Below are 26900 nucleotides of genomic sequence, written 5' to 3' on the forward strand. Positions count from 1 at the left end.
AGAAGTCCTACCATTATGAGAGAAAATCATCTTCAATAGTTCTGATTCCAGGAGCAAGACACACTAGGTGTGTTTTCATATTTAAGAAGAGAACTATTTGACAAATGAACACTCCCTAAAAATGTAAGAATGAAGTTTCTGAGGTTACGTCATTGTTATCGCCTCTCTTCTCTCTCTCTCTCTCTCTGTGTATTTTTTTTTTTTTTTTTTTTTTTTTGAGACGGAGTCTCGCTGTGTCACCCAGGCTGGAGTGCAGTGGCATGATCTCGGCTCACTGCAACCTCCGCCTCCCAGATTCAAGTGATTCTCCTGCCTCAGCCTCCCAAGTAGCTGGGATTACAGGCTCTTCTCTGTATTTAAAGGAAGAATGATTCTTTGCTGGTTAGTTTGCACTAGGCTTGTTGCTTGTAGAATATCAATTATTTATTCCTCCTCATTATTTATTACTGAATTACACTCCAGCATTTTTCCCAAGTTGGTATGAGGTTTTTGGTTCCTAGAACTAAGTAAATTTTTTGTCAAAATCAGAAAGGACTTTACCATTTATATATTTATATTTATTTTATTTTTTGAGACAGAGTCTCACTATTGTAACCCAGGCTAGAGTACAATGGTGGGATCTCAGCTCACTGCAACCTCTGCCTACTGGGCTCAAGTGATTGACCTGCCTCAGCCTCCCAAGTAGCTGGGATTACAGGTGCCCACCAACACACTTGGCTAATTTTTGCATTTTTAGTACAGACGAGGTTTCACCATGTTGGCTAGGCTGGTCTCGAACTCCTGACATCAGGTGATCTGCCCGCCTCAGCCTTCTAAAGTGCTGGGATTACAGGTGTGAGCCACTGCGCCTGGCCAAGACTTTACTATGTAGAAAAGCTGGGCTCTGAGTACAGATTGTGGAGAAGTTGCTAATACCTGAAGTCATAGTAGAAATTCATCCACTGAAATCCAGTTTCAGTGCTATGTGCTAGAATACTTCATGTGCTTTTATTTCCTTCCAGATGTGTTATTCACCCACTTCATTCATCTTTATCCAGTGAAGAGCAGCAGGCTGTGTTTGTAAAACCTCCTGTAGGAGTAACTAAGATTATAATTTCCACCAACATTGCTGAGACATCCATAACCATCGATGATGTTGTCTATGTCATCGATTCTGGGAAAATGAAAGAAAAGAGGTATTCCATCTTGTGGTGATCTAAGAGAGGGGCTAAAAATGCTTCATTTAGGGAGACACAGTTGTTAATGGCTAATGCTATTAAGCTATATGGGTTACTGTATGAAAAAATACTTAATGAAAACTGCACGTGGATGCGTGAGTGATTCTGTAGCCAAAAGCATGGAGCTTAACATCAAACGGGGATGAAAAGTAATGAATTGCTTTTTCTCTCTTTTTGTCATGTGATTTTATATGTGCTTGTATGAAAAAGGGTTGAATAAAGAAACTGTGTAGTTTGGGAAACTCTGCACTTGATGCCACTTAAATCAGCACTAGCTGCTCCTACCAGGGACTCAACTATCCCAGAATATACAGGGCACTGTGTCCTTCTACAGGAGGAAGCTGGTTCATCTATTCTGCCCATGCCAAGCAGTCTTGGCCACATTTTTATAAAATGACTCAATTTTGTATTTTCTTTTTCTTTATAGATATGATGCCAGCAAAGGGATGGAAAGTCTAGAGGACACTTTTGTGTCTCAAGCCAATGCTCTGCAAAGGAAAGGCCGAGCAGGCCGTGTTGCATCTGGGGTCTGCTTCCATTTATTCACTAGCCATCACTACAATCACCAGCTTTTAAAGCAACAGCTACCAGAAATACAAAGAGTGCCACTGGAACAGCTGTGTCTAAGGTGACATCTGGTTTTTTGTGTTTTGCTTCCAAAAGGTCTAAATGTTTCTCACTCTATTAAGTTCCATGTTTTCCTTTTATTTCTAGAAGATATTTGGCTAAGAATGACCGCCAATAATCTCATTTATTTGCAAAGAAAAAGATCCTTAGTGTTACCTTTACCATTCCTTTTAAATTTCTGCACATAAAGATCTCTTACATTGCAGAGCATGGCCCTAAAATAGAGCTTAAGAATATATATGTAGGGCTGCGCATGGAGGCTCACGCTTATAATCCCAACACTTTGGGAGGCTGAGGAGGGTGGATCACCTGAGGTCAGGAGTTGGAGACCAGCCTGGCCAACATGGTGAATGAAACTCCATCTCTACTAAAAATACAAAAATTAGCTGGGTGTGGTAGCGCACGCCTGTAGTCCCAACTACTTGGGAGGCCGAGGAAGGAGAATCTCTTGAACCCGGGAGGCAGAGATTGCAGTGAGCCGAGATCGTGCCACTGCACTCCAGCCTGGGCAACAGAGCGAGAATCGTCTCTAAATAAAATAATAAATAAATAAAATAAAAATGAAATTTAAGTAAGTGAATTACTGTCAATTCATGTCTTAAAGTGAACTACATTAAGTGAGAAAAGGCAAGGTACCAAAAATATACATGTTAATAAAAATGTGAAATTGTATGTTTATAAGTTGGCAACTTAAAAAGGAGCTGTATGTGAAGTAAATAAAATTTTATGTATGTTACACTTTTCTTTAAGTTGCTGATACTCATAATTTGTTTTTTTAAAATGAGAACTCTTTTTCTGGATGAAGTTCATAATTTAAAACACTAGTTTTTGAAGAGCTATCACAAGGCAGGACACAATGCAGATTAATTTTATAAACAATGACTGCAACTTTGGGCCAGGCGTGGTGCCTGATGCCTGTAATCCCAGCACTTTGGGAGGCTGGGGCAGGCAGGTCACCTGAGGTCAGGAGTTCGAGACCAGCCTGGCCAACATGGTGAAACCCCATCTCTACTAAAAAAATACAAAATTAGCCAGGTGTAGCAGCACAGATCTGTAATCCCAGCTTCTCAAGAGGCTGAAGAAAGAGAATCACTTGAACTTGGGAGGTAGAGTTTGCGGTGAGCCAAGATCATACCATTGCACTCCAGCCTGGGCAGTAAGAGTGAAACTCCATCCCCCAAAAATAAATAAATAAATAAATAAACAATGACTGCACCTTCAGATGTGCGAAGGAATAAGTGGATCATTTAAAATTTTTTAATAAATGCCTTTAATTGTATAGCAGTCAGAACTATCTAAGCTATTCATGTCCAGTTTTTTATTATGGTAAGAATACTTAATATGAGATCTACCCTCTTAACAAATGTTTAATTTTACAACACGGTACTGTTAACTATAGGCATAATGTCATACAGCAGAGCTCTCAAACTTACTCATTTTGCGAAACTGAAACTTTATACCTATTGGACAGCAACTCTCCATTTTCCCCTCATGTCCAGCCCCTGGCAACCATTCTACTGTCTGCTTCTGTGAGTTTGACTATTTTAGATACCTCATACAAGTAGAACCATCCAGCATTTGTCTTTTTGTGACTGACTTATTTCACTTAACATAATGTCCTCAAGGTTTCATCCATGCTGTTGCATATTGCAGAATTTCTTTCTTTTTTAAGCCTGAATAGTATTCCACTGTATGTATATATACTGCACTTTCTTTATCCACTCATCTGTCAGTGGACATTTAGGTTGTTTCCATATCTTGGGTATTGTGAATAATATTACAGTGAACACAGGAGTGGCAAGTATCTCTGCTCTGCAAGATTCTTTTTTTTTTTTGAAACAGAGTCTTGCTCGGTCGCCCAGGCTAGGGTACAGTGGCGTGATCTTGGCTCACTGCAACCTCCACCTCTGGGTTCAAGTGATTCTCTGCCTCAGCCCCCCGTGTAGCTAGGATTTCATGTGTGCATCACCAGCCTGGCTAATTTTTGTATTTTTAGTAGAGACTGGGTTTCACCACGTTGGCCAGGCTGGGCTCGAACCCCTGACCTCCACCTACCTCAGCCTCCCAAAGTGCTGGGATTACAGACGTGAGCCACTGTGCCTGGACTTTCTGCAAGATTCTGACTTCAGTTCTTCTGGGTATATACTTAGAAGTGGGGTTGCTGGATCATATGGTAGTTCTATTTTTAATTTTTTGAGGAATCTCTATCCTGTTTTTCATAGTGGCTGCATCATTTTACATTCCCACCAACAATGTGCAGGGTTCCAAGTTTTCCACATCCTTGCCAGCACTTATTATCTTTTGTCATGAACTCTATTTCATAATTCGATCCTACCATTAAGGAAAGAAGCATTTTGAAAGTTTATAGAGAGAATTTTATTCTGAATATGAGTAAGTTTCAGCATCTGAAAGTGCTTCTGTGGTTTATTGGTAGAAGTAGAAAACACGAGATTTTAAAAATTTGTATTTAAACTTGTCAATTATTCTCACTCACAAGAAATTATTCCTCTGTGTCATCCCACCAGAAATAAAATTGACAAATTGTTATTTTGTTTCCTTTTCAGAATTAAAATTTTAGAGATGTTTAGTGCTCATAATCTCCAGTCTGTGTTCTCTCGGCTTATTGAACCTCCACACGCCGATTCTCTTCGTGCCTCAAAAATACGATTACGAGACTTAGGAGCATTAACTCCAGATGAAAAATTGACCCCTCTTGGGTATCACTTGGCCTCTCTGCCTGTGGATGTGAGAATTGGCAAACTAATGTTGTTTGGGTCCATCTTCCGCTGTTTGGATCCTGCTCTCACCATTGCTGCCAGTTTGGCTTTTAAGTCTCCATTTGTAAGTAAACAACATTCATCTAAACTGGAGTCTCTAAGAGGACGACCATAGGTCTCTAAGGGGACCATGAGGGAATCAAGGGCATGTGAACCCCCTAAAAATTTGCTTGTATGTTAGATGTGAATTTTTTAGGGCACATCTGCATGGGGAGAAGGTCAAAAATAAATTTCTGAAAAGACAAAAACAAATAAAACAAACAAAAAGATTTTTTAGGGAACAATGTCATCCAATTTGTTCTTTATTTCATTACTGTCTGCTCTTTATTCTTTCCTTCTTTCTGTTTAGTTTGCTCTTCTTTTTCTAGTGTCTTAAAGTAGAAGGTTAGGTTATTGTTCTGAGATCTTTCTTTTTTATGTAAGCATGTACAGCTCTCAGTTTTTCTCTAAGGACTATTTTAGCTGTGTCCCATATGTTTTGGTTTTCCTTTTCATTCATCTCAAAGTATTTTCTGATTTTCCTTTTTATTCTCCTGTGACCCTTTATTATTTAGGCATGAGTTGTTTAATTTCTATATATTTGTGAGTTCGCAAAATTTTTTTCATTATTGATTTCTAATTTCAGTCTATTGTGGACAGAGAACATATTTGTACTATTTCAATCCTCTTTAAAATGTATTGAGCTTTGTTTTATGGTCAAGCATATGGTCTATCCTGAAGGGTGTTCCACGTATACTTGAGAAGAAAGGATTTTCTGCTGTTAGGTGGAGTGTCAGTCTGCCTTTTTTTTTTTTTTTTTTTTTTCTTCATTTAAAAAAAATCTTTTTTACCGGTCCTTTCATGATAAGCAATCTGCCTTTATTTCTATCGTGGCTTATTTTGTCTAGTTAGGGGAATCAATGGATGTATTCATTTTCTTCAGTTTTAATGTTATATGTCATCGAATTATAAACTCACAGATCTGCAAAAAGATCTTAGTCCAGCTCCCTGACTTAACAACAAATTATAAACCAGCTGGTCCAGTGGTAGTGAGTTATCTCAATTGATTGTTGAGACTTGACTAGTCTTTAAAAAAAGAAAGAAATGATAAAACCAAGAACCCGAAGAGGTGACATAACTTGCTGGGGGTACACAGTATCAACCTTGTGAACAAGACTTCCATTGCCTTTTCCCAAATCATCTAAACCAACCTCTCACTGACCATTTTCTTTTATTGGAATCAAGAAAGACTCATTAGAAATGTTGATGTCTGGTGTGAGGTTCCATGGTATAATGGTGAGCATTCTGGACTCTGAATCCAGAAATGTTGATGTCTCCCTTCGTTTAGTGATCTGAAGAAAAAACACAAAAAAAGAGAGAGAGAGAAGAAATGTTGATGTCATCCTTAGCCAAAACTGAGCACCTGTCCTTTGCTGGACTCTGTAAACATAATATTCATCTCCCACGTGCAATCCTTTTCCCACTGGCCTGTCTAAAAAGGAAGGAATTTTACTTTCAAGTAGAAACTAAAATTTTACTGCTGTTATATTAGTTATAAGATATTTAAATATACAAAAATTAGAAGCACTATGGTTGGTTTAGAATGATTTTCAGTGGTGTTACAGCTAGGGCATTGGTTTAGATTGCCATGAGAAACTACTGAAGCTCATGCTGGTATCTTTAGAGCCTGAGAAGGCAGAGAAATATCATTGGATTAATGAATTAGTATGTGTAAAGCGGTGAAAATTTACTTCCCTGCTGATTTTACACATTTGTAGGGAAAAGGAAGACCTGTAAACATTTGTAATAAAATAAGAGGATTCTTCCCAGTGTAGATTTTTAAGTAAAACAATAAATAAGAGTAAAACACTAGTGTGGGTATAGTAGCAAGGGAGATTCAAACGTAGAAGATGAATAAGAATCTGTAAAATAAAGAACACAGATAACAGAATGTTAGGTTTTAAATGTAGCTTTAGAATGAGTGGCTCTTTGATGACTCTTGCCACTTGGAACTAAAAGACCCAGAAGAGCTTCTTTTGGGTGGGCAGGCAGACTCACAGAGCAAAGACTGTGAGCTTGCCATTTACCATCATAACTGCCTTTCATTAGCTGACCCACTGATTACACTTTTCCATGCAAAATCCTTTCCCAAGGCATCTGGCTTTAGCAATAGGAAAATGCCATTTGAAACCTCAGATAAAAAGTGTCCTGTAGGACCTGGGGTGTGGTGGCTCATGCCTATAATGCCAGCACTTTGGTAGGCCGAGGTGGGCCAATTGCCTGAGCCCAGGAGTTCAAGACCAGCCTGCACAACATGAGACTCCATCTCTACCGAAAATTTTTAAAAATTCGCTGGCATGATGGGGCACACCTGTAGTCCCAGCTACCAGGGAGGCTGAGGCAGGAGGATTGCTTAAGCCTGGGAGATCAAGGTTGCAGTGAGCTATGATCGCACCACTGCACTCCAGCCTGGGCAACAGAACAAGACCCTGTCTTTAAAAAAAAAAAAAAGTGTTCTTTAAATCTGATTTTCCTCCGTCCTTTAGGTATCTCCCTGGGATAAAAAAGAAGAAGCTAACCAGAAAAAGCTGGAATTTGCATTCGCAAACAGTGATTATCTGGCCCTTCTACAAGCGTATAAGGTAAGCATATGACCTAATAGCTTCGTTTTATTCCATGTTGGCGCTAAAGACTGAGTAAGTTCAGTTTGATTTTCTCCAAAATTTAGGGATGGCAGCTAAGTACAAGAGAAGGTGTGCGTGCAGGTTATAATTACTGCAGACAAAACTTCTTGTCCGGAAGAGTTCTGCAGGTGAGTTGTGTCTGTGGCTTTTTCTTCATTTTGTATTAGAGTAGCTCACCAGAGGGTGCTGCGACTTTATCTTATGTGTCCTGTCTTAACATTGCAAATGTTATTTCTGGAGTATATTTGGCTTTACCAGCCGGGTAAAATGGACTCCTGCACTGTGATATCAGGCTTTCTGTGCTGGACCTTTCCACTGACCTCCTTTTCCTCTTTGTGGTGAATTTTTGTTTACTTATGTGGAGGATAGGGTAGAACATAGGCACTCCGAAGATTGCTGCTTACTGGAAGTCAGTTTTTTCAGTAATTACACCAGGGATGCTTTTTCATTTGTTTGTTTGTTTGAGGCAGAGTCTCCTTCTGTCACCCAGGCTGGAGTGCAGTGGCGTGATCTCGGCTCACTGCAACCTCCACCTCCCAGGGTCAAGCGATTCTCCTGCCTCAGGCACCTGAATAGCTGGGATTACAGGTGCATACCCCCATGCCCAGCTAATTTTTTTGTGTTTTTAGTAGAGATAGGGTTTCACCATGCTGGCCAGGCTGATCTTGAACTCCTGACCTCATGATCCACCCACCTTGGCCACCCAAAGTGCTGGGATTACAAGCGTGAGCCACCACGCCAGGCTACACCAGGCATTCTTAACCGGAATCTCTGAGCCCCTGAAATTGTATACAAAATTGTATGCTTATGCATGTGTGCGTTATTCTGGAGAGATGGACCATAGCTTTCATCAGCTTTTCAGAGGGGTCCATGGCCATCTCTAATCCCCTTACCCTCTCCCCAAAACCAAAGAACTAATACTGAACCAGATTTTGTTATTTTTCTTACATCTATCAGAACCTACTAAGTATACAAGAAAATGTTTAGCCGGGCTTGGTGGCTCATACCTATAATCCCAGCACTTTGGGAGCCTGAGGATTGCTTGAGCCTAGGAGTTTGAGACCATCCTGGGAAACATGGCAAAACCCCATCTCTATAAAAAATACAAAAATCAGCCAGACCTAGTGATTTGGGCCTATAATCCCATCTACTCCAGAGGCTGAGGTGGGAGGATCACTTGAGCCTGGGAGGTCAAGACTGCAGTGAGCCATGAACGCCCTACTGTACTCCAGCCTAGGCCAACAGAGGGAGATCCTGTCTCAAAAAAATAAAAATTAAAAATGTCTTATCTTCTGTATAATGTAGAGACAGGGCTTCTGTCCCCTGTTGCAACAGTGTTTTAGGTCCCCTTCCAAAGTGGGATGAGGCCAGGGACTATGGCTCACGCCTATAATCCCAGCACTTTGGGAGACCGAGGCAGGCAGATCACTTGAGGCCTGGAGTTCAAGACCAGCCTGGCCAACATAGCAAAACCCCATCTCTACTGAAAATACAAAAAATTAGCTGGGCGTGGTGGCTCATACCTGCAATCTCAGCTACTCAGGAGGCTGAGGCATGACAATCACTTGAAACCAGGAGATGAAGGTTTCAGTGAGTTGAGATTGTGCCATTGCACTCCAGCCTGGGCAACAGAGGGAGACTTTGTCTCAAAAAATAAATAAATAAATAAATTCCAGAGTGGTATGAGAAGTCAAAATAATGATGGCACACATCTTTGCAAAGCATATTTTACTCAAAGATTTTGGGGCCCTGCACAGTGGCTCATGCTTATAATCCCAGCACTTTGGAAAGCCAAGGCAGGCAGAACCTTTGAGCCCAGGAGTTCAAGACTAGCCTGGGCAGCATGGCGAAACCCCGTCTCTACAAAAAATATAAAAATTAGCCACACGTGATGGTGTATGCCTGTGGTCCCAGCTACTTGGGAGGCTGAGAATCAATAATCAAAGGGGGGGTATTTATATGTACAGGGTAGTAAGAAATATTTTCTCAAGTCATTAAGATGCTTAAATATAAGATGAGGATATTTCTTTTAAATTATATTTCCTACTAAATTTATTTATTTATTTTTTGTTAGGCTATGTATAGATTTTGCTGTGACTTATGAGGTCCATCAAACAAGAGTTGCGTCTTTTCACTAAACTCCAGCTTAGATTGTAGGATTTTTTTTTTAAGATTTCAATTAAAACCTTGTCATGAAATAGAAACTGTGGTATATTTAACTCCTAGTTATATTATAGTTATCCATGTACACTTGAGACATTCCAAGAAAATACTTAAACCATCATTGAGAGACAGGGTAGTGTTGCTTAGCTTTCAGTTCCTTAAATGATTATTATCTTCTTCTCTTTGTCTGATATGCAGCCCATGTGAGAACAGTAGCCACAAAAGAAAGAAGTTTATACTTTCTTTCTCACATTTGTGCTCAACCACTAAAAGGAGTGTCTGAATCTTAAACCACAGCCAGGCGTGGTGGCCCACGCCTGTAATCCCACCACTTTGGGAGGCCAAGGTGGGTGGATCACCTGAGATCAGGAGTTTGAGAGCAGCCCGGCCAACATGGTGAAACCCCCATCTCTATTAAAAATACAAAAATTAGCTGGGCATGGTGGCACGTGCCTGTAGTCCTAGCTACTCAGGAGGTTAAGGCAGGAGAATCGCTTGAACCCACGAGGCAGAGATCGCAGTGAGCCGAGATCGTGCCACTGCACTCCAGCCTGGGCGACAGAGCAAGACTGTCTCAAAAAAAAAAAAAAAAATCTTAAACCACTTAATGATGTCCCTATTCCTAGGAAAAGATATGAGCCAGCAAGACCATAAGGAAAGAGAAAGAGGAAACATTCTGCTGAGTTCCACCGAGAGCACGAACCACTCTAGGCCTGAGTAAGGAACTGAGAGGACAGGAGCAGCAATGCAAGTAGGAAAAGCTAGACAGTAGACAGTGCCGCAGCACTTGGAGTTGGAATTCCAGTCAAAACCAGCCGCATTTTTTGCTGTCCTAAGAATTTCGTGGAAAATCAGGCCTACCCCAAATCCAATGAAAGTGTTTAAAATTGTAATCTAGAGTGAAATAAATGATCCTTGGATTTACTGAATTTTTGCATTTCTGCATAACTGTTTCACTCTGCCTGCCAGTTTGTGTAAGTGAAAGCTGCTTCTTGGAAATGACCAGACAAGATCCTCTTCCTATCCGAGTGATGAATCCGCTTGAGCCTCATTGCTATCCCCTGAAATAATGCATTTTCGTAGTCACTCATTTTTGTAAGACTTAACACTGTTATGCTGATGCCCTTGCTTAAAGGTTTTTCCCCTTCTTTTAGGAAATGGCCAGCCTCAAACGACAATTCACGGAGCTGTTATCGGATATAGGGTTTGCACGGGAAGGGCTCAGAGCAAGGGAGATTGAGAAAAGGGCCCAAGGAGGAGATGGTGTCTTAGATGCCACAGGAGAAGAGGTAAAGAATGTGGAGTTGGTGCTTGTTTCTCTTTGATTAGCACCTAAATACGATCTTAACCTGAGAACACTTGTAGACATTCTTCCCTTAAGCCTTATGAGCAGTGGGTTAATGGCATTCTTGATTTTCTACTTTGCGCAAATAAATATCAGCTGACCTGGCACAGTGGCTCATGCCTATAATCCCAACACTTTGGGAGGCTGAGGCAGGTGGATTGCTTGAGCTCAGGAGTTCGAGACCAGCCAGAGCAACATGGTGAAACCCCACCCCCACCCCCATCTCTGCAAAAAAATTAACCAGGCATGGTGGTGTACCACCTGTCATCCCAGCTACGTGGGAGGGTGAAGTGGGAGAATGATCTGAGCCCAGGAAGCAGAGGTTGCAGTGGGCTAAGATTGAGACACTGAACTCTAGCCTGGGTAACAGAGCTAGACCCTGCCTCAAAAAAAAAAAGAAAAAAGTATTAAAAAAATTTTTTAAGTGTCAGCTAACACTCATAAGAATAGAGGGGGCTGGGCACAGTGGCTCATGCCCACAGTGGCTCATGCCTATAATCCCAGCACTTTGGGAGGCCAAGATGGGCAGATCACCTGAGGTCGGAAGCTCGAGACCAGCCTGACCAACATGGAGAAACCCTGTCTCTACCAAAAATACAGGCATGGTGGCACATGCCTGTAATCCCAGCTACTCGGGAGGCTGAGGCAGGAGAATCGCTTGAACCCGGGAGGCAGAGGGTGTGGGGAGCTGCCATTGCACTCCAGCCTGGGCAACAAGAGCGAAACTCCGCCTCAAAAAAAAAAAAAAAAGAAGAAGAATAGAAGGTTTTCTGCTCATCATTGCTGTTGTTTTTGGTTTTTAAATTTCATGCTGCTTCTTGATAAATTCATAAAAGGTAGAATAGACTTCCGGTAGAATTTTCTTAAATCAGGCCAGCATTTTTTCTAACACAGGACAGTTTTTTTCTATAACTATAGGAAGAGCACTTCTGTAAGATGAACCTGATGCCCCTGTGTTCCAAGTGCAGTTAGCACTTCCCGGAGATTCTGAACATCTCATGAACCAGAATTTCTTTCTCCATTTATACTTCGGAACACTGGCTTTGTAACTGCTTTGCAAAAGTCTAGAAAGTCATTGTAGGCTCCTTGGAATGGGTCCAATGTGACTGTGGTCCAGTAGATTTGTTTTTTACTTAGAAATAGTTTTTCTAGCAAAGAGATAGAAATTAGATGCTCTTTTTTTGCTTTAAGGTAGAGACCAAATATAATAAAATGGTAAATTCTACGGCACAGACATAACCATATTAGAGCCAGACGCAGTGGCTCACGCCTGTAATCTCAGTACTTTGAGAGGCTGACACAGGCAGATCACTTGATGTCCAGAGTTAGAGACCATCCTGGCCAACACGGTGAAACTCCGTCTCTACCAAAAATACAAAAATTAACTGGGCATAGTGGTGCACGCCTGTAATCCCAGCTACTCGGGAGGCTAAGGCAGGTGAATCGCTTGAACCTGGGAGTCAGAAGTTGCAGTGAGCCGAGATGGCGCCACTGCACTCTGGCCTGGGTGACAGAGCAAAACTCCGTCTCAAAAAGAAAAAAAAGAGGCCGGGCACGGTGGCTCACGCCTGTAATCCCAGCACTTTGGGAGGCCGAGGCAGGCGGCTCACCTGAGGTCAGGAGTTCGAGACCAGCCTGATCAACGTGGAGAAACCCTGTCTCTACTAAAACTACAAAATTAACTGGGCGTGGTGGCACATGCCTATAATCCCAGCTATTTGGGAGGCTGAGGCAGGAGAATCACTCGAGCCCAGGAGGCAAAGGTTGCAGTGAGCAGAGATCACGCTACTGCATGCCAGCATGCCAGCCTGGGTGACCGAGTGGGACTCCGTCTCAAAACAAAAGAAGAAATAGCCATATTACTTGTTAATTAATGCTGTACTTTTCTCATAGGCAAACTCAAATGCTGAGAACCCCAAGCTGATATCAGCAATGCTGTGTGCTGCTTTGTATCCAAATGTAGTGCAGGTAACAAAACATTTTTCCTAGATCCTTCCATTTTTTGTTTGATTTGTAGCCAAGTGATATAAGTTAAGATGTGCATATTAATCATCTTAAAGAGATATATACACATGTGTACGCACACACACACCCTTTTAAACTTAGCATACGTTTTCACTCCTTCAGTTCCCCAAATCTGTTGGGATACATTATTCAATAACACATTTATTGTATAAAATTTTTAATCCTTCTGACATATGATATTCCAAAAATTAAAATAGACATAAATGTCAGTCGGCCAACCTATATGTAACTAACTTTCTATGTTAGTTGGAAACTTGATTCAACTACAGTTTATCTTACGCCCTCTACTCTGGACTAAAAGTAAATAGCCAGGCATGGTGGCTCATGCCTGTCATCCCAACACTATGGGAGGCCGAGGTGGGCAGATCATGAGATCAGGAGTTTGAGACCAGTCTGGCTAACATGGTGAAACCCCGTACCTACTAAAAATACAAAAATTAGCTGGGCGTGGTGGTGCGTACCTGTAATCCCAGCAACTCAGGAGGCTGAGGCAGGAGAATTGCTTAAACTCAGGAGGCAGAGGTTGCAATAAGCCAAGACCATGCCACTGTACCCCAGCCTGGGCCACAGACTGAGACTGTCTCAAAGACAAACAAACAAGTAAATAATAAGGGCCAGGTGCGATGGCTCACGCCTGTAATCCAAGCACTTTGGGAGGCCGAGGCGGGCGGATCACCTGAAGCCGGGAGTTCGAGGCCAGCCTGACCAATATGGAGAAACCCCATCTCTACTGAAAATACAAAATTAGCCAGGCGTGGTGATGCACGCCTGTAATCCCAGCTACTCAGGAGGCTGAGGCAGGAGAATCGCTTGAACCCAGGAGGCGGAGGTTTCGGTGAGCCGAGATCACGCCATTGCACTCCAGCCTGGGCAACAAGAGCGAAACTCTGTCTCAAATAAAAATAAAAAATCAGTGCTTTGCCATAAGACTACCTGTGGCCAGACTACTGGAAACGCTACCTGAGTGTGCTCTTGGACTTTTACCTGAGTTTTGATTATTCATCCCTAACAAGGCACCATTTTCCCCAAAGAGTTTGGATTTGGCAGAATACTGGATCATTTTTCAAAGCCTTCACTTTTTTTATTAAATCCTCAGTTAACGTCTGACTGATTTATGGCTCATTTTCTGCTTAGCACTTGTATGCTTTTTAAACCATTTGAAATGTACTTTTAAAAAATTGTTTGTGCTTTGTAGTGTGGTTATGAAAGGGAAAAAAAGTCATTTGGATATAGATTTACTGGTTTTGCTATCATACTCTAGTAATGTAAGGTCTTACCGTTGGTGGAAGCTGGGTGAAGGGTACAAGGAACTCAGTACTATTTTGCCACTTCCTGAGAGTCTATAATTACTTCAAAATAAAAAGATTATTTAAAAAAGAATGTGGGGGCCAGGAGCATTGGCTCATGCCTGTAATCCCAGCACTTTGGGAGGCTGAGGTGGGCGGATTGCTAGAGCTCAGGAGTTTGAGACCAGCCTGGGCAACATGGCAAAACCCTGTCTCTAAAAAAAGAAAAAAGAAAAAAGAAAAAGAATGTGGGGAAAAAATCATGTGGAGACTTAAAATGTAGAAACAAAGAACATAAATGTGGGATAAGAAGTTTTAGGTAACAATATAGTTTTGAGGCTAAGCCAAAAAGGAAAATGTGATGTATCTGACTGTATATCTAAGAACTCATCAATAAGAAAGACTTGGGCCCTGCTCTGTCGCCTGCCATTGCTCCCCAGGCCCCGAGTGGTTCACGGAGCAATAAAGACAGATTTCAGGTGCCAGGAACTTGCACCTCCAATCCCAGATGCTATGTTCAGCAAAAGCTCCGTGGTTCTGGCCTACAGTGGCGGCCTGGACACCTTCTGTATGTGGCTCAAGGAACAAGGCTATGACATCATTGCCTACCTTGCCAACATCGGCAAGAAGGAAGACTTCAAGGAAGCCAGGAAGAAGGCACTGAACCTTGGGCCCAAAAAGGTTTTCATTGAGGACATCAGCAAGGAGTTTGTGGAGGAGTTCATCTGGCCAGCCGTCCAGTCCAGTGCACTGTATAAGGACCGCTACCTCCTGGGCCCCTCTCTCCCCAGCGTCTGCATCACCCGCAAACAAGTGGAAATTGCTCAGCGGGATGGGACCAAGTGTATGTCCCACAGTGCCATGGGAAAGGGGAATGATCAGGTCCAGTTTGAGCTCACCTACTACTCACTGGCCCCCCAGATTAAGGTCATTGCTCCCGGGAGGATCCCCAACTTCTACACCAGTTCAAGGGCCACAGTGATCTGATGGAATATACAGAGAAACATAGGATTCCCATCCCAGTCACTCTGAAGCACCCATGGAACATGGATGAGAACCTCATGCACATCAGCTATGAGGCTGGAATCTTGGAGAACCCCAAGAACCCAGCACCTTCAAGTCTCTACATGAAGATCCAGGACCCAACCAAAGCCCCCAACACCCCCAACATTCTCAAGATTGAGTGAAAAAGGGGTCCCTGTGAAAGTGACCAGCATTAAGGATGGCACCACCCACCAGACCTCCTTGGAGCTCTTCGTGTACCTGAATGAAGTCGCAGGCAAGCACAGTGTGGGCCATATTGACATCGTGGAGACCCGCTTCATTGAAATGAAGTCCTGAGGTATCTACAAGACCCCAGCAGGCACCATCCTTTACTACCCTCATTTAGACACTGAGGCCTTTGCCATGGACCAGGAAGTGCGCAGAATCAAACAAGGCCTGGGCTTGAAATTTGCTGAGTTGGTGTACACCGATTTCTGGCACAGCCCTGAGTGTGACTTTGCCCGCCACTGCATCGCCAAGTCCCAGGAGCAAGTGGAAGGGAAAGTGCAGGTGTCCATCTTCAAGGGCCAGGTGTACATCCTCTGCCAGGAGCCCCACTGTCTCTCTACAGTGGGGAGCAGTGAGCGTGAACATGCAGGGCAATGGTGAGCCAGCCAGTCGATGCCACCAGTCTCATCAACATCAATTCCCTCAGGCTGAAGGAATATCATCATCTCAGAGCAAGGTCACTGCCAAATAGACCCCTGTACAATGGGGAGCTAGAGCCGCCTCACTTTGCAGATCCCCCAAGTACAGGCACTAATTGTTGTGATAATTTGTAACTGTGACTTGTTCTTTCTGGCTAACAGTGTAGTGGGGCTACCGGGCCCCAGCTTTGTTCCCTGGTCCCCCTGAAGCCTGTAAAAGTGGTCATCAAAGGGAAGGGTGGGGGGCAGCTACAGTGGGGAGCTATAAAATGACAATTTAAAAAAAGAAAAAGAAAAAAAGACTAAGGCCGGGCGTGGTGGCTCACATCTGTAATCCCAGCATTTTGGGAGGCCGAGGTGGGCAGACCACCTGAGGTCAGGGGTTTGAGACCAGCCTGGCCAACATGGTGAAACCCCATCTCTACTAAAAAATACAAAAATTAGCTGGGTGTGGTGGTGAGTGCCTGTAATCCCAGCCGCTTGGGAGGCTGAGGCAGAAAAATAGCTTGAACCTGGGAGGCGGAGGTTGCAGTGAGCAGAGATCGCACCATCGTATTCCATCCTGGGCTACAGAACATGACTCTGTCTCAAAAAAAAAAAAAAAAAGACTAAATAAAAGATCTAATAGAACCTAATAGAAACGTGGGCAAAGGACATGACTGAACAGATAATACATACACAAAAATTATATTCAGTGTTACTAGTAAGAAGAAATGCAAATTAAAACAGCAAAGAAGGCCGGGTGCGGTGGCTCACACCTGTAATCCCAGCACTTTGGGAGGCTGAGGCGGGCAGATCACAAGGTCACAAGGTTCAAGAGCAGCCTGGCCAATATGGTGAAACACTGTCTCTACTAAAAATACAAAAAAAAATTAGGGAGGCGTGGTGGCGGGTGCCTATTGTCCCAGCTACTCGGGAGACTGAGGTAGGAGAATCGCTTGAACTCAAGAGGCGGAGGTTGCAGTGAGCTGCAATTGCACCACTGCCTCCAGCCTGGGCGACAGAGCGAGAGTCCGTCTAAAAAAAAAAAAAAAACAGCAAAGAAATAGCCTCTTTTTACTTTTTAAATTGGCAAAACTGGGCTGGGCAGAGTGGCTCGTGGCACTTTGTAAGCCTGAGGTGAGAAGATCACATGGGGCCAAGAGTTTGAGATCAGCTTGGGCAACATAGTGAGACCTTGTCTCTACAAAAAATTTTTTTTTTAATTAGCCAGGCGTGGTGGTGCATGCCTGTAGTCCCAGCTACTCGGGAGGCTGAGGTGGGAGGATAACTGGAGCCTGGGAGGTTGAGGCTGCAGTGAGCCATGATTGTGCCACTGCACTACAGCCGGGGTGACAGAGTGAGACCCTGTCTCAAAAAATAATAAATAGGCAAAACTTTTTAAAAATTATAATACTGCCAGATGTGGTACCGTGCACTGGTAATCTCAGTTACTTGGGAGGCTAAGACAGGAGGATCACTTTAGCCCAGGAGTTCAAGGCTACAGTTAGCTATGACTGTGCCTGTAAATAGCCACTGCACTCCAGCCTGGGCAACATAGAGAGACCCTATCCCTAAAATAAAAAATAGGCCAGGTAAGGTGGCTCATACCTACAATCCCAACATTTTGGGAGGCCCAGGTGGGAGGATTGCATAAGGCCAGGAATTGAAGACCAGCCTGGGCAACATAGCAAGATCCCATCTCTACCAAAAATAGATTAAAATAAATAAATAATTGTTTGATAATAATGCAAATAAATAAATATAATGCTGGTGCTGTCATGAACCCCCCAAAATGAGTACTCTTACTCAGAGTAGGAATATAAGTTTATACCCCCTTTCTAGATAGCAGCTTTATTCCTAGGGATTTGTTATTAGGAAATAATTAATTGCAGATATGTACAAAGATACAGCTGGGAGAATATTCATTTCAGCACTGTTTATAATTGCAGACAATCTAAATTTGAAATAACAGGGAATTTATTGGTTAAATTATTATAAATTCTTACGACAAGGTCTTATATATCCATCGAAAATTATGTTTTAGGAAAATATGTCACAACATAGAAAAATGTTCTTAATATATTAAGTTTTAAAAAGTAGGTTATAAAAAAAGATTCTATTTTAGTTTCAAGATATGTTTATTTTCAAGATATCATTGAAAATACATCATTTTCAAGCTATTTTATTTATATTATGTGTTTATGGTTTTTTCTTTTTATATATAAAAATATAAATTTGGAAGAGAAGATTAAAATGATATTTACTGGCTGGGCACAGTGGCTCATGCCTATAATCCCAGCACTTTGGGAGGCCAAGGTGGGTGAATCATGAGGTAAAGAGATCGAGACAATCCTGACCAACATGGTGAAACCCCATCTCTACTAAAAATACAAAAATAAGCTGGGTGTGGTGGCGTGCGCCTGTAGTCCCAGCTACTCGGGAGGCTGGGGCAGGAGAATCACTTGAACCTGGGAGGCGGAGGTTGCAGTGAGCCAAAATTGTGCCACTGCACTCCAGCCTGATGACACAACGAGACTCCATCTCCAAAAAAAAAAAAAAAAGGCCAAACACAGTGGCTCATGCCTGTAATCCCAGCACTTTGGGAGACCGAGACAAGTGGATCATCTGAGGTCAGGAGTTCAAGACCAGCCTGACCAACATGAAGAAACCCCATCTACACTAAAAGTACAAAATTAGCTGGGCATGGTGGTGCATGCCTGTAATCCCAGCTACTTGGGATGCGGAGGCAGGAGAATCACTTGAACCCAGGAGGTAGACGTTGCAGTGAGCCAAGATTGCGCCATTGCACTACAGCCGGGGCAACAAGAGTGAAACTCCATCTCAAAAAAAAAAAAAAAGCCGGGCTCAGTGGCTCACGCCTGTAATCCCAGCACTTTGGGAGGCTGAGGTGGCTGGATCACAAGGTCAGGAGATCGAGACCATCCTGGCTAACACAGTGAAACCCCGTCTCTACTAAAAATACAAAAAATTAGCCTGGTGTGGTGGCAGGCGCCTGTAGTCCCAGCTATTCTGGAGGCTGAGGCAGGAGAATGGTGTGAACCCAGGAGGCGGAGCTTTTAGTGAGCCCAGATGGCTCCACTGCACTCCAACCTGGGCAGTAGAGGGAGACTCTATCTCAAAAAAAAAAAAAAAAAAAGAGAGATATTTACCAGTCTGGGTGCGGTGGCTCACGCCCGTAATCCCAGCACTTTGGGAGGCCAAGGCAGGCAGATTGCTTGAGGTCAGGAGTTCAAGACCAGCCTTGCCAACATGGTGAAACCATGTGTCTACTAAAAATACAAAAATTAGCTGGGTGTGGTGGCACACCTGTAATCCCAGCTACTTGGGAACCTAAGGCAGGAGAATTGCCTGAACCTGGGAGGCGGAGGTTGCAGTGAGCTGAGATCACACCACTGTACTCTGGCCTGAGAGACAGAGTGCAGAGTGAGACTCGGTCTCAAAAAAAAAAAAAAAAAAAAAAACAAGAAAGGTGTTGGGATTGGGATTCTCAGATCTCTGGTCCAGTGTCATCAGCTGGGTCACTGCACCTGATCATCAGTACAGAACCAAAATATCAACATAGTTTTCTCCCACATGGCCACAATGTGGTATAGTCACCCAGAGCCACTGCACCTATATTCACACTTCTTGGTGGAAAAAAAAAAGCATGTGCTTGTTCTGCTTTCAGAAGGAAACAAAATAAGAAAGAAAGGGAAGAAACAGGAAAGCTATTCAGGCAAGACTGAGCAAGACTGGTTTTGTGCTTTTGTGCCAAGAGATACTTTCTATGAGAATATATATATTCTATGTCTTTTTTTTTCTTTTTGAGATGGAGTCTTGCTCTGTCGCCCAGTATTATACGTCTATTTTTACAAATACTTGTTGTTTAGGTGAAAAGCCCAGAAGGAAAATTTCAGAAGACCAGTACTGGAGCTGTCAGAATGCAACCAAAATCAGCTGAGTTGAAGTTTGTCACCAAGAACGATGGATATGTACACATTCACCCTTCATCAGTGAACTATCAGGTCAGAACGGTGGTATACACTTAATGTTTACAGGTCGTCCTGGAGTAGGAAACAGTCCCTTAAATTCAGCCACACCATGTTCTATCACTTGCTGTGCCCAGCAGCACCACTGTCTTAGGGAAGATTGAATAAGAATAAACAGACTAGAAATTGGACTATTTCTGGAAAGACTATTTCCATTTGAAGAAAATTCTACTGAATACCAAAAAGTACTCAAGCCTGCTTTCAGATATAAAATTGTTTCTTTGCAATGGTAATTGAAGTCATGAGCTAATTACATCACTGAATCTATGCCTTAAAAGGAAATGAATGACCTATTCTTGCTGATCCCACTTCCTCAGCTCTCAGCCTGCCACTGTGAGGCTTCTGCCCCCACCACTTTACTAAACCCATCAGAAGTTACAAATAACTTCTTAGTTGTCAAAGCCAGTGTCATCCCTTGGTCCTCATCATGCCACCTCTCACATGGTATTTGACATTGCTAATCTCTCTTCCTCTTGAAATTCTCCTGGATGTTATTTTTGCTTCTGAAATATCACTTTCTTCTCTCTCTCTGGTCATCCTCTCTATCTCCTTTATTTGCTTCTCTTCCTTTGCTCTGAAACAGTGGTTCTATCCTTTGTCCTTATTCTCTCACCATCATGCACTCTTCCTGAACCACCAAACGCACAACAGCACTTACACATCCCAACTGCCGCTTACACGCAGACACAGACCCCAGATCTGTCTCTCCAGACCTGCATTTTTTTTTCTGAGCTCTCCCGCTGGAAAGCATCAGCAAATTCTTTTCTTACGCCAACTCAGTTGGTCACCAGGTCCCATCAATGTCTCTTTTTTGACATCTCTAAGATTTGCCTTTTATCCCCACTATCCCCACTACCACTTCCTTAGCTCGAACTCCAAATATCATTTGCCTGAAATTCTATAATAATCTTACTTCTGGTGCTTTCTCTCTCCAACCTTCTACTACTCTACTGCTGCCAGAATTACCTTTACAAAACATCTATTTGACTATGTTAATTCCCTGCTTAAATCTTCATATCCAGAGTGTACCACACATTCTCACATGACTCTTCACATGGTCCTTCCTATACCTTGTCCCCAGGTTTGAAACATTCAGGCTGCTCTATCCTCTGGAACTACTGAGGACCATGTTCACAAAGCCTGGAAAGGATTTCTTTAAGCTTAGAGGACTTTGAGGATCAGGAGGTCATCTGCCCTTTCAGCCTGTTAGGAACCACAGGCCTGAGTTAGCTCCAGGCCCCCTCCTTTTTTTTTTTTTTTTTAATACTTTTGTTTGTTTGTTTTGCATGTTTCTCCAAGAAAGAACTACTCCTCTTTTGAGAATCCAAATCGTTCATGCATCCATGTAATATCTACTAGCGCCTACTCTGTGCCAGGCACTGTTGTAGGCTATTGAGGACAGTGGAAGAACCTAGATGCACACAGTCTCTGCCCTCAAGGAGCTTATGTTCTAGTGAGGGAGACAGGCAATATATAAGTAAACAGAATCTCAGGTAATGCTATAAAGCAAAAATAGAGCAGGATAGAGAGACAGAGAGTGACAGGAGAGGGGCCTTGCACATGGGGTGGTCAGGGAAGAACTCCAGGAGGAGAAAACAACTGAGCAAATCCTAAATGAAAAGCGAGTCATGCAGATATAGAGAAAGGAGAAACATTCCAGCAGAGGACATAAGTGCAAACACCACAAGGTGGGAGTGTATTTGGTGTGTTCCAGGAAGCGCACGAAGAGGCCAGTGGAGAGGGATGATCATGGGTGAGAGTGGTAGGAGCTGCATGGGGACGAGGGGCAGGGTGGGGTAGGGCGGACCAGGTAGCCCTGGCAACGACTTAAGATTTTAATCTTTGGACACCATTGGAGGGTTTTGAGCCATAATTGAACTTAATGTTTTTATTTTTATTTTATTTATTTATTAAGACAGAGTGTCTCTCTGTCCCCCAGGCTAGAGTGCAGTGGCACAGTCTCAGCTCACTGCAACCTCCGCTTCCCAGGTTCAAGCGATTCTCCTGCCTCAGCCCCTTGAGTAGCTGGGATTACAGGCATGCGTCACCGCTCCCAGCTGATGTTTGCAGTTTTGTAGAAATGGGGTCTCACCATGTTAGCCAGGCCAGTTTCAAACTCCTGGCCTCAGGTGATCCACCTGCCTTAGTCTCCCAAATTGCTGGAATTACAGGCATGAGCCACCACGCCCTGCCAGACTTACGTTTTTAAAAGATCACCTTGATTGCTGGGTAGAAAAGACACTGTAAAATGCAAAAATAGAAGTGGGGAGAGCACTCGAGAAGCCATCACAGTGGTTTCTGTGAGATGACAATGGTTTGTACTAAGTTAGTAGCTGGGTGCAGTGGCTCATACCTGTAATCTCAGCACTTTGAAGGGCCGAGGCGGACGGATGACTTGAGGTCAGGAGTTTGAGACCAGCCTAGCCAACATGGTGAAACCCCATCTCTACTAAAAATACAAAAATTAGCCGGGCATGGTGGTGCAAGCCTGTAGTCCCAGCTACTTGGGAGGCTGAGGCAGGAGAATCACTTGAACCTGGGAGGCAGAGATTGCAGTGAGCCGAGATCACACCACTGCACTCCAACCTGGGCGACTGAGCAAGACTGCATCTCAAAAAAAAAAGGCTGGGTGCAGTGGCTCACATCTGTAATCCCAGGACTTTGGGAGGCGGAGGCAGGCAGATCACCTGAGGTCAGGAGTTCAAGACCAGCCTGGCCAGCATGATGAAATCCCTGTCTCTACTAAAAACACAAAAATTAGCCAGGCATGGTGGCAGGGGCCTATAATCCCAGCTACTTGAGAGGCTGAGGCAGGAGAATCTCTTGAACCCAGAGGGCGGAGGTTGCGGTGAGCTGAGATTGCACCAGTACACTCCAGCCTGGACAACAAGAGCAAAACTCCATCTCAAAAAAAAAAAAGAAAGAAAATTTGGTAGCTGTAGAAGTGGTGAGAATATATCAAGGCATTTTGTATTTTGAAAAGACTGCTGACTGGACTTAGTGACGATGTAGATGGTGTGAGGGGGAAAAGAATAGTCAGTGATGACTCCTCAGTTAGGGGCCTGAGCCCCTGGGTGAATGGGAGCGTCATTTCCCGAGATAGGGAACACTGCAAGGAAGAAGAATCAAGAATTCCATCTGGGCCAGGCACAGTGGCTCACACCTGTATTCCCAGCAATTTGGGAGGCCAAGGCAGAAGGATTGCTGGAGCCCAGGGTTTCAAGACCAGCATGGGCAACATGGTGAGACCCTATCTCTAGGAAAAAATATAAAAAACCAAAGCTTTTTTTTTTTAACACAAGAAGTGTGAGATACTTATTAAATGTCCAAGAAGAGATGGCAAGTCAATAGTTACACACGCAAATCTGGAGCTCAGGAAAGTCACGGGCTGTAGATAAATTTGAGGAGTCATTAATGGACAGGCAGTATTTAAATCCATGGGACTGGTGGGGGTGTTCCCTTTTTGTTGCCAGTGACATCACTGTCATCATCTGAGGTTTTTTGTTACAGGTGAGACACTTTGACAGCCCCTACCTGTTGTACCACGAGAAGATAAAAACGAGTCGGGTATTCATCCGAGACTGCAGCATGGTGTCTGTGTACCCGCTGGTCTTGTTTGGAGGAGGCCAAGTGAATGTGCAGCTTCAAAGAGGAGAGTTCGTTGTCTCCCTGGATGATGGTTGGATCCGTTTTGTAGCTGCTTCCCATCAGGTAAACAGAGAACTGGTCTGTTCTATGAGGCTCAGGTCATGAGGGACTTTGATAATATGAAGTTATGAAGTCAAGGGCATTCCTCTAGGAACCAAGGTAACAGACCTAATTAAAAATGAATGATGGCGGCCGAGCCCAGTGGCTCACACCTATAATTCCGGCACTTTGGGAGGCTGAGGCGAGCAGATCATTTGGGGCCAGGAGTTTGAGACCAGCCTGGCCAACATGGTCAAACCCCGTCTCTACTAAAAATACAAAAATTAGCTGGGCATGTTGGTGGGTGCCTGTAATCCCAGCTACTCAGGAGGCTGAGACATGAGAATCGCTTGAACTTAAGGGGCAGAGGCTGCAGTGAGCCAAGATCATGCCATTGTACTCCAGCCTGGGCAACAGAGCGAGACTCTGTCTCAAAAAATAAAATAAAATAAAATAAATGAATGATGGTCTACACTGGGACACTAAGAAAGAGTGAGGCTGAAGTGAGGCCAGGAGTGGAGCCCTGATAAGAGTTCCAGCAAGCATACTGGGAAGGGAAGTCTCGTTATGGGCTGGGGTTGGTATAAAAGGCTAGGACAGAAACTGTAAAGTGAGGGTGCTGGACCTTCCTTATTGTTATATAAATAATAGATGTTCACCAAAGAAAAGTCAGAAAATACAGATAAGCAAAAATAAATAAATAAAAACCACCCTGATTCCACCACTGCTATTTTGAGAAAAAGATAATGGGTCTGAATTCTTCATTTATTGTCAGGTCTCAATTATTCACTATACAGAGTCTCTGTGAAAAACATTTCATGGAGAGTACATATTTAAGAAACAAAACTTCAGCCAGGTGCGGTGGCTCACGCCTGTAATCCCAGCATTTTGAGAGGCCGAGGTGAGCAGATCACCTGAGGTCAGGAGTTCGAGACCAGCCTGGCCAACATGGTGAAACCCCATCTCTACTAAAAATACAAAAAAATTAACCAGATGTGGTAGCGGGCACCTGTAATCCCAGCTACTCAGGATGCTGAGGCAGGAGAATCTCTTGAGCCCAGGAGGCAGAGGTTGTAGTGAGCCAAGATCACGCCATTACACTCCAGCCTGAGTGACAAGAGGGAAACTCCATCTCAAAAAAATGAATACATAAAAATACACACACACAAAAATTAGCTGGGCGTGGTGGTGGGCGCCTGTAATCCCAGCTACTCAGGAGGCTGAGACAGGAGAATCGCTCGAACCTAGGAGGCAGAGGTTGCAGTGAGCCAAGATCACACCACTGCACTTCAGCCTGGGTGACAGAACGAGACTCCGTATCAAATAAATAAATACATAGATAGATAAAACTTCACGTAGACACCTGTAATCCCAGCTGCCAGAGGCTGAGGTGAGAGGATTGCTCAAGCCCAAGAGGTCAAGGCTTCAGTGAGCCATGATTGCACCACTGCACTTCAGCCTGGGTGACAGAGTGAGACTGTGTCTCAAAAAAATAAATAAATAAAATTTCATTTTAACGTCTGCATCTGTTAGAATTCTTATGTTACAAGAAGCGGATATGCCAACTCAAACATTAAAAGAAATTGATTGGCATATTTAACTTTTAACATAGTCTAGAGCAGCAGTGTCCAACAGAAATACAATGTGACCCACATATGTAATTTTAATTGTTCTAGTAGCCACATTTTTAAAAGTAAAAAGAAATAGATGAAATTAATCTTAGTATATTTTATTTAACCTAATACATCCAAAATGTTTTAATTTTAACATGTAATCAATATAAAAATTATTGAGATTGTTTACATTACCTTTTCATATTAAGTCTTCAAAATCGGGTATATATTTTATATTCACAGCACATCTCAGTTTGGGCTGGCCACATTTCATGTAGACATTAGATAAGCCACTTGTGACTAGTGGCTACCTTACTGGACAGTCCAGGTCAAGGCCAGGCAAGGTTGGTTTGATTTAGCAGTTTAGTGGTGACAAAAATGTGGTTAACCTAGTGGTATTGAAGGGCTTGCAATAGCTCCTGGCGTCACATGTATGCAACATACTGTCCAGAAGAGCCAGAAACTTTCTTGCCTACAAGCTCAATCAAAGCTCCCCTCCTAAACCAATTCCTGTGACCAAAGGGATGTCCTGAACTTGAAGACGTGGAGTACCTGAGCCATTCACCCTGGCAAGGCTCACAGTGTGAACCTGAGTTAGAGCAGGGTCCAAACTGCATGGTTCCCATACAGTGGGGAAGGAGCAAAACAGATGTTGGGAAGACATCTACAGTGCCACAGCATCAGCATAAACAAAATGCCATAAAAGCATACAGTGTATCCCAAAGCTACAGAGATTTTTGATTCATCTAATATCTTCCACTTTTTTTTTTTTTTTTTTTTTTTTGAGATGGAGTCTTGCTCTGTCGCCTACGCTAGAGTACAGTGGCGCCATCTCGGTTCACTGCAACCTCCGCCTCCCGGGTTCAAGCAATTCTCCTGCCTCAGCATCCTGAGTAACTGGGACTATAGGCACACGCCACCATGCCCATGCCTGGCTTTTTTTTTTTTTTTTTTTTGAGACGGAGTTTTGCTCTTGTTGCCCAGGTGGGAGTGCGATGGTGCAATCTCGGCTCACCACAACCTCCATCTCCCATGTTCAAGCGATTCTCCTGCCTCAGCCTCCCGAGTAGCTGGGATTACAGGCATGCACCACCACCCTGGCTAATTTTGTATTTTTAGTAGAGACAGGGTTTCTCCATGTTGGTCAGGCTGGTCTTGAACTCCTGACCTCAGGTGATCTGCCTGCCTCGGCCTCCCAAAGTGCTGAGATTACAGGCGTGAGCCACCGCGCCCAGCTAATTTTTGTATTTTTATTAGAGATGGAGTTTCACCATATTGGACAGGCTGGTCTCAAACTCTTGACCTCGTGGTCTGCCCTCCTTGGCCTCCCAAAGTGCTGGGATTACAGGCGTGAGCCACTGAGCCCAGCCCACTTTTTTTTTTTTTTTTTTTTTGAGATGGAGTTTTGCTCTTGCTACCCAGGCTGAAGTGCAATGGCGCGATCTCGGCTCACCACAACCTCCGCTTCCCGGGTTCAAGCAATTCTCCTGCCTCAGCCTCCTGAGTAGCTGGGATTACAGGCATGTGCCCCCATGCCCAGCTAATTTTGTGTTTTCAGTAGAGATGGGGTTTCTCCATGTTGATCAAGCTGGTCTCGAATTCCGACCTCAGGTGATCCACCTGCCTCAGTCTCCCAAAGTACTGGGATTACAGGAGTGAGCCACCACGCCCAACCTATCTACCACTTTTTTTTTTTTTTTTTTTTGAAACAAGGTATTCTGTGGAGTGATCAGTAAATTTTCTTTTCCTTTTTTTTATTTTTTTATTTTTGAGAC

At 43.4% G+C, this 26900-nt stretch overlaps 1 protein-coding gene and 1 pseudogene across 3 annotated transcripts in view; both read left to right on the forward strand.

Moving 5' to 3' along the window:
• The window catches only part of DHX57 (DExH-box helicase 57), a 76285-nt gene that overhangs the window by 48230 nt on the left and 1155 nt on the right, over positions 1-26900 (forward strand). For 2 of the 3 annotated variants that reach the window (XM_074011934.1, XM_005576070.4), the window contains exons 15-23: positions 1002-1175; positions 1645-1845; positions 4409-4685; positions 7147-7242; positions 7329-7412; positions 10602-10736; positions 12686-12760; positions 19667-19801; positions 23336-23536. In XM_074011934.1, coding sequence (XP_073868035.1) covers positions 1002-1175; positions 1645-1845; positions 4409-4685; positions 7147-7242; positions 7329-7412; positions 10602-10736; positions 12686-12760; positions 19667-19801; positions 23336-23536 — 1378 coding nt within the window. Of the gene's footprint in view, positions 1-1001; positions 1176-1644; positions 1846-4408; positions 4686-7146; positions 7243-7328; positions 7413-10073; positions 10375-10601; positions 10737-12685; positions 12761-19666; positions 19802-23335; positions 23537-26900 lie in introns of those variants that run through there. The other variant, XM_045369469.3, reaches the window with a different exon arrangement.
• Positions 14413-16074, forward strand: LOC141408353 (argininosuccinate synthase pseudogene; annotated as a pseudogene).

The sequence above is a fragment of the Macaca fascicularis genome, chromosome 13 (genome assembly GCF_037993035.2).
Source record: "Macaca fascicularis isolate 582-1 chromosome 13, T2T-MFA8v1.1".
NCBI classification, from domain to species: domain Eukaryota; kingdom Metazoa; phylum Chordata; class Mammalia; order Primates; family Cercopithecidae; genus Macaca; species Macaca fascicularis.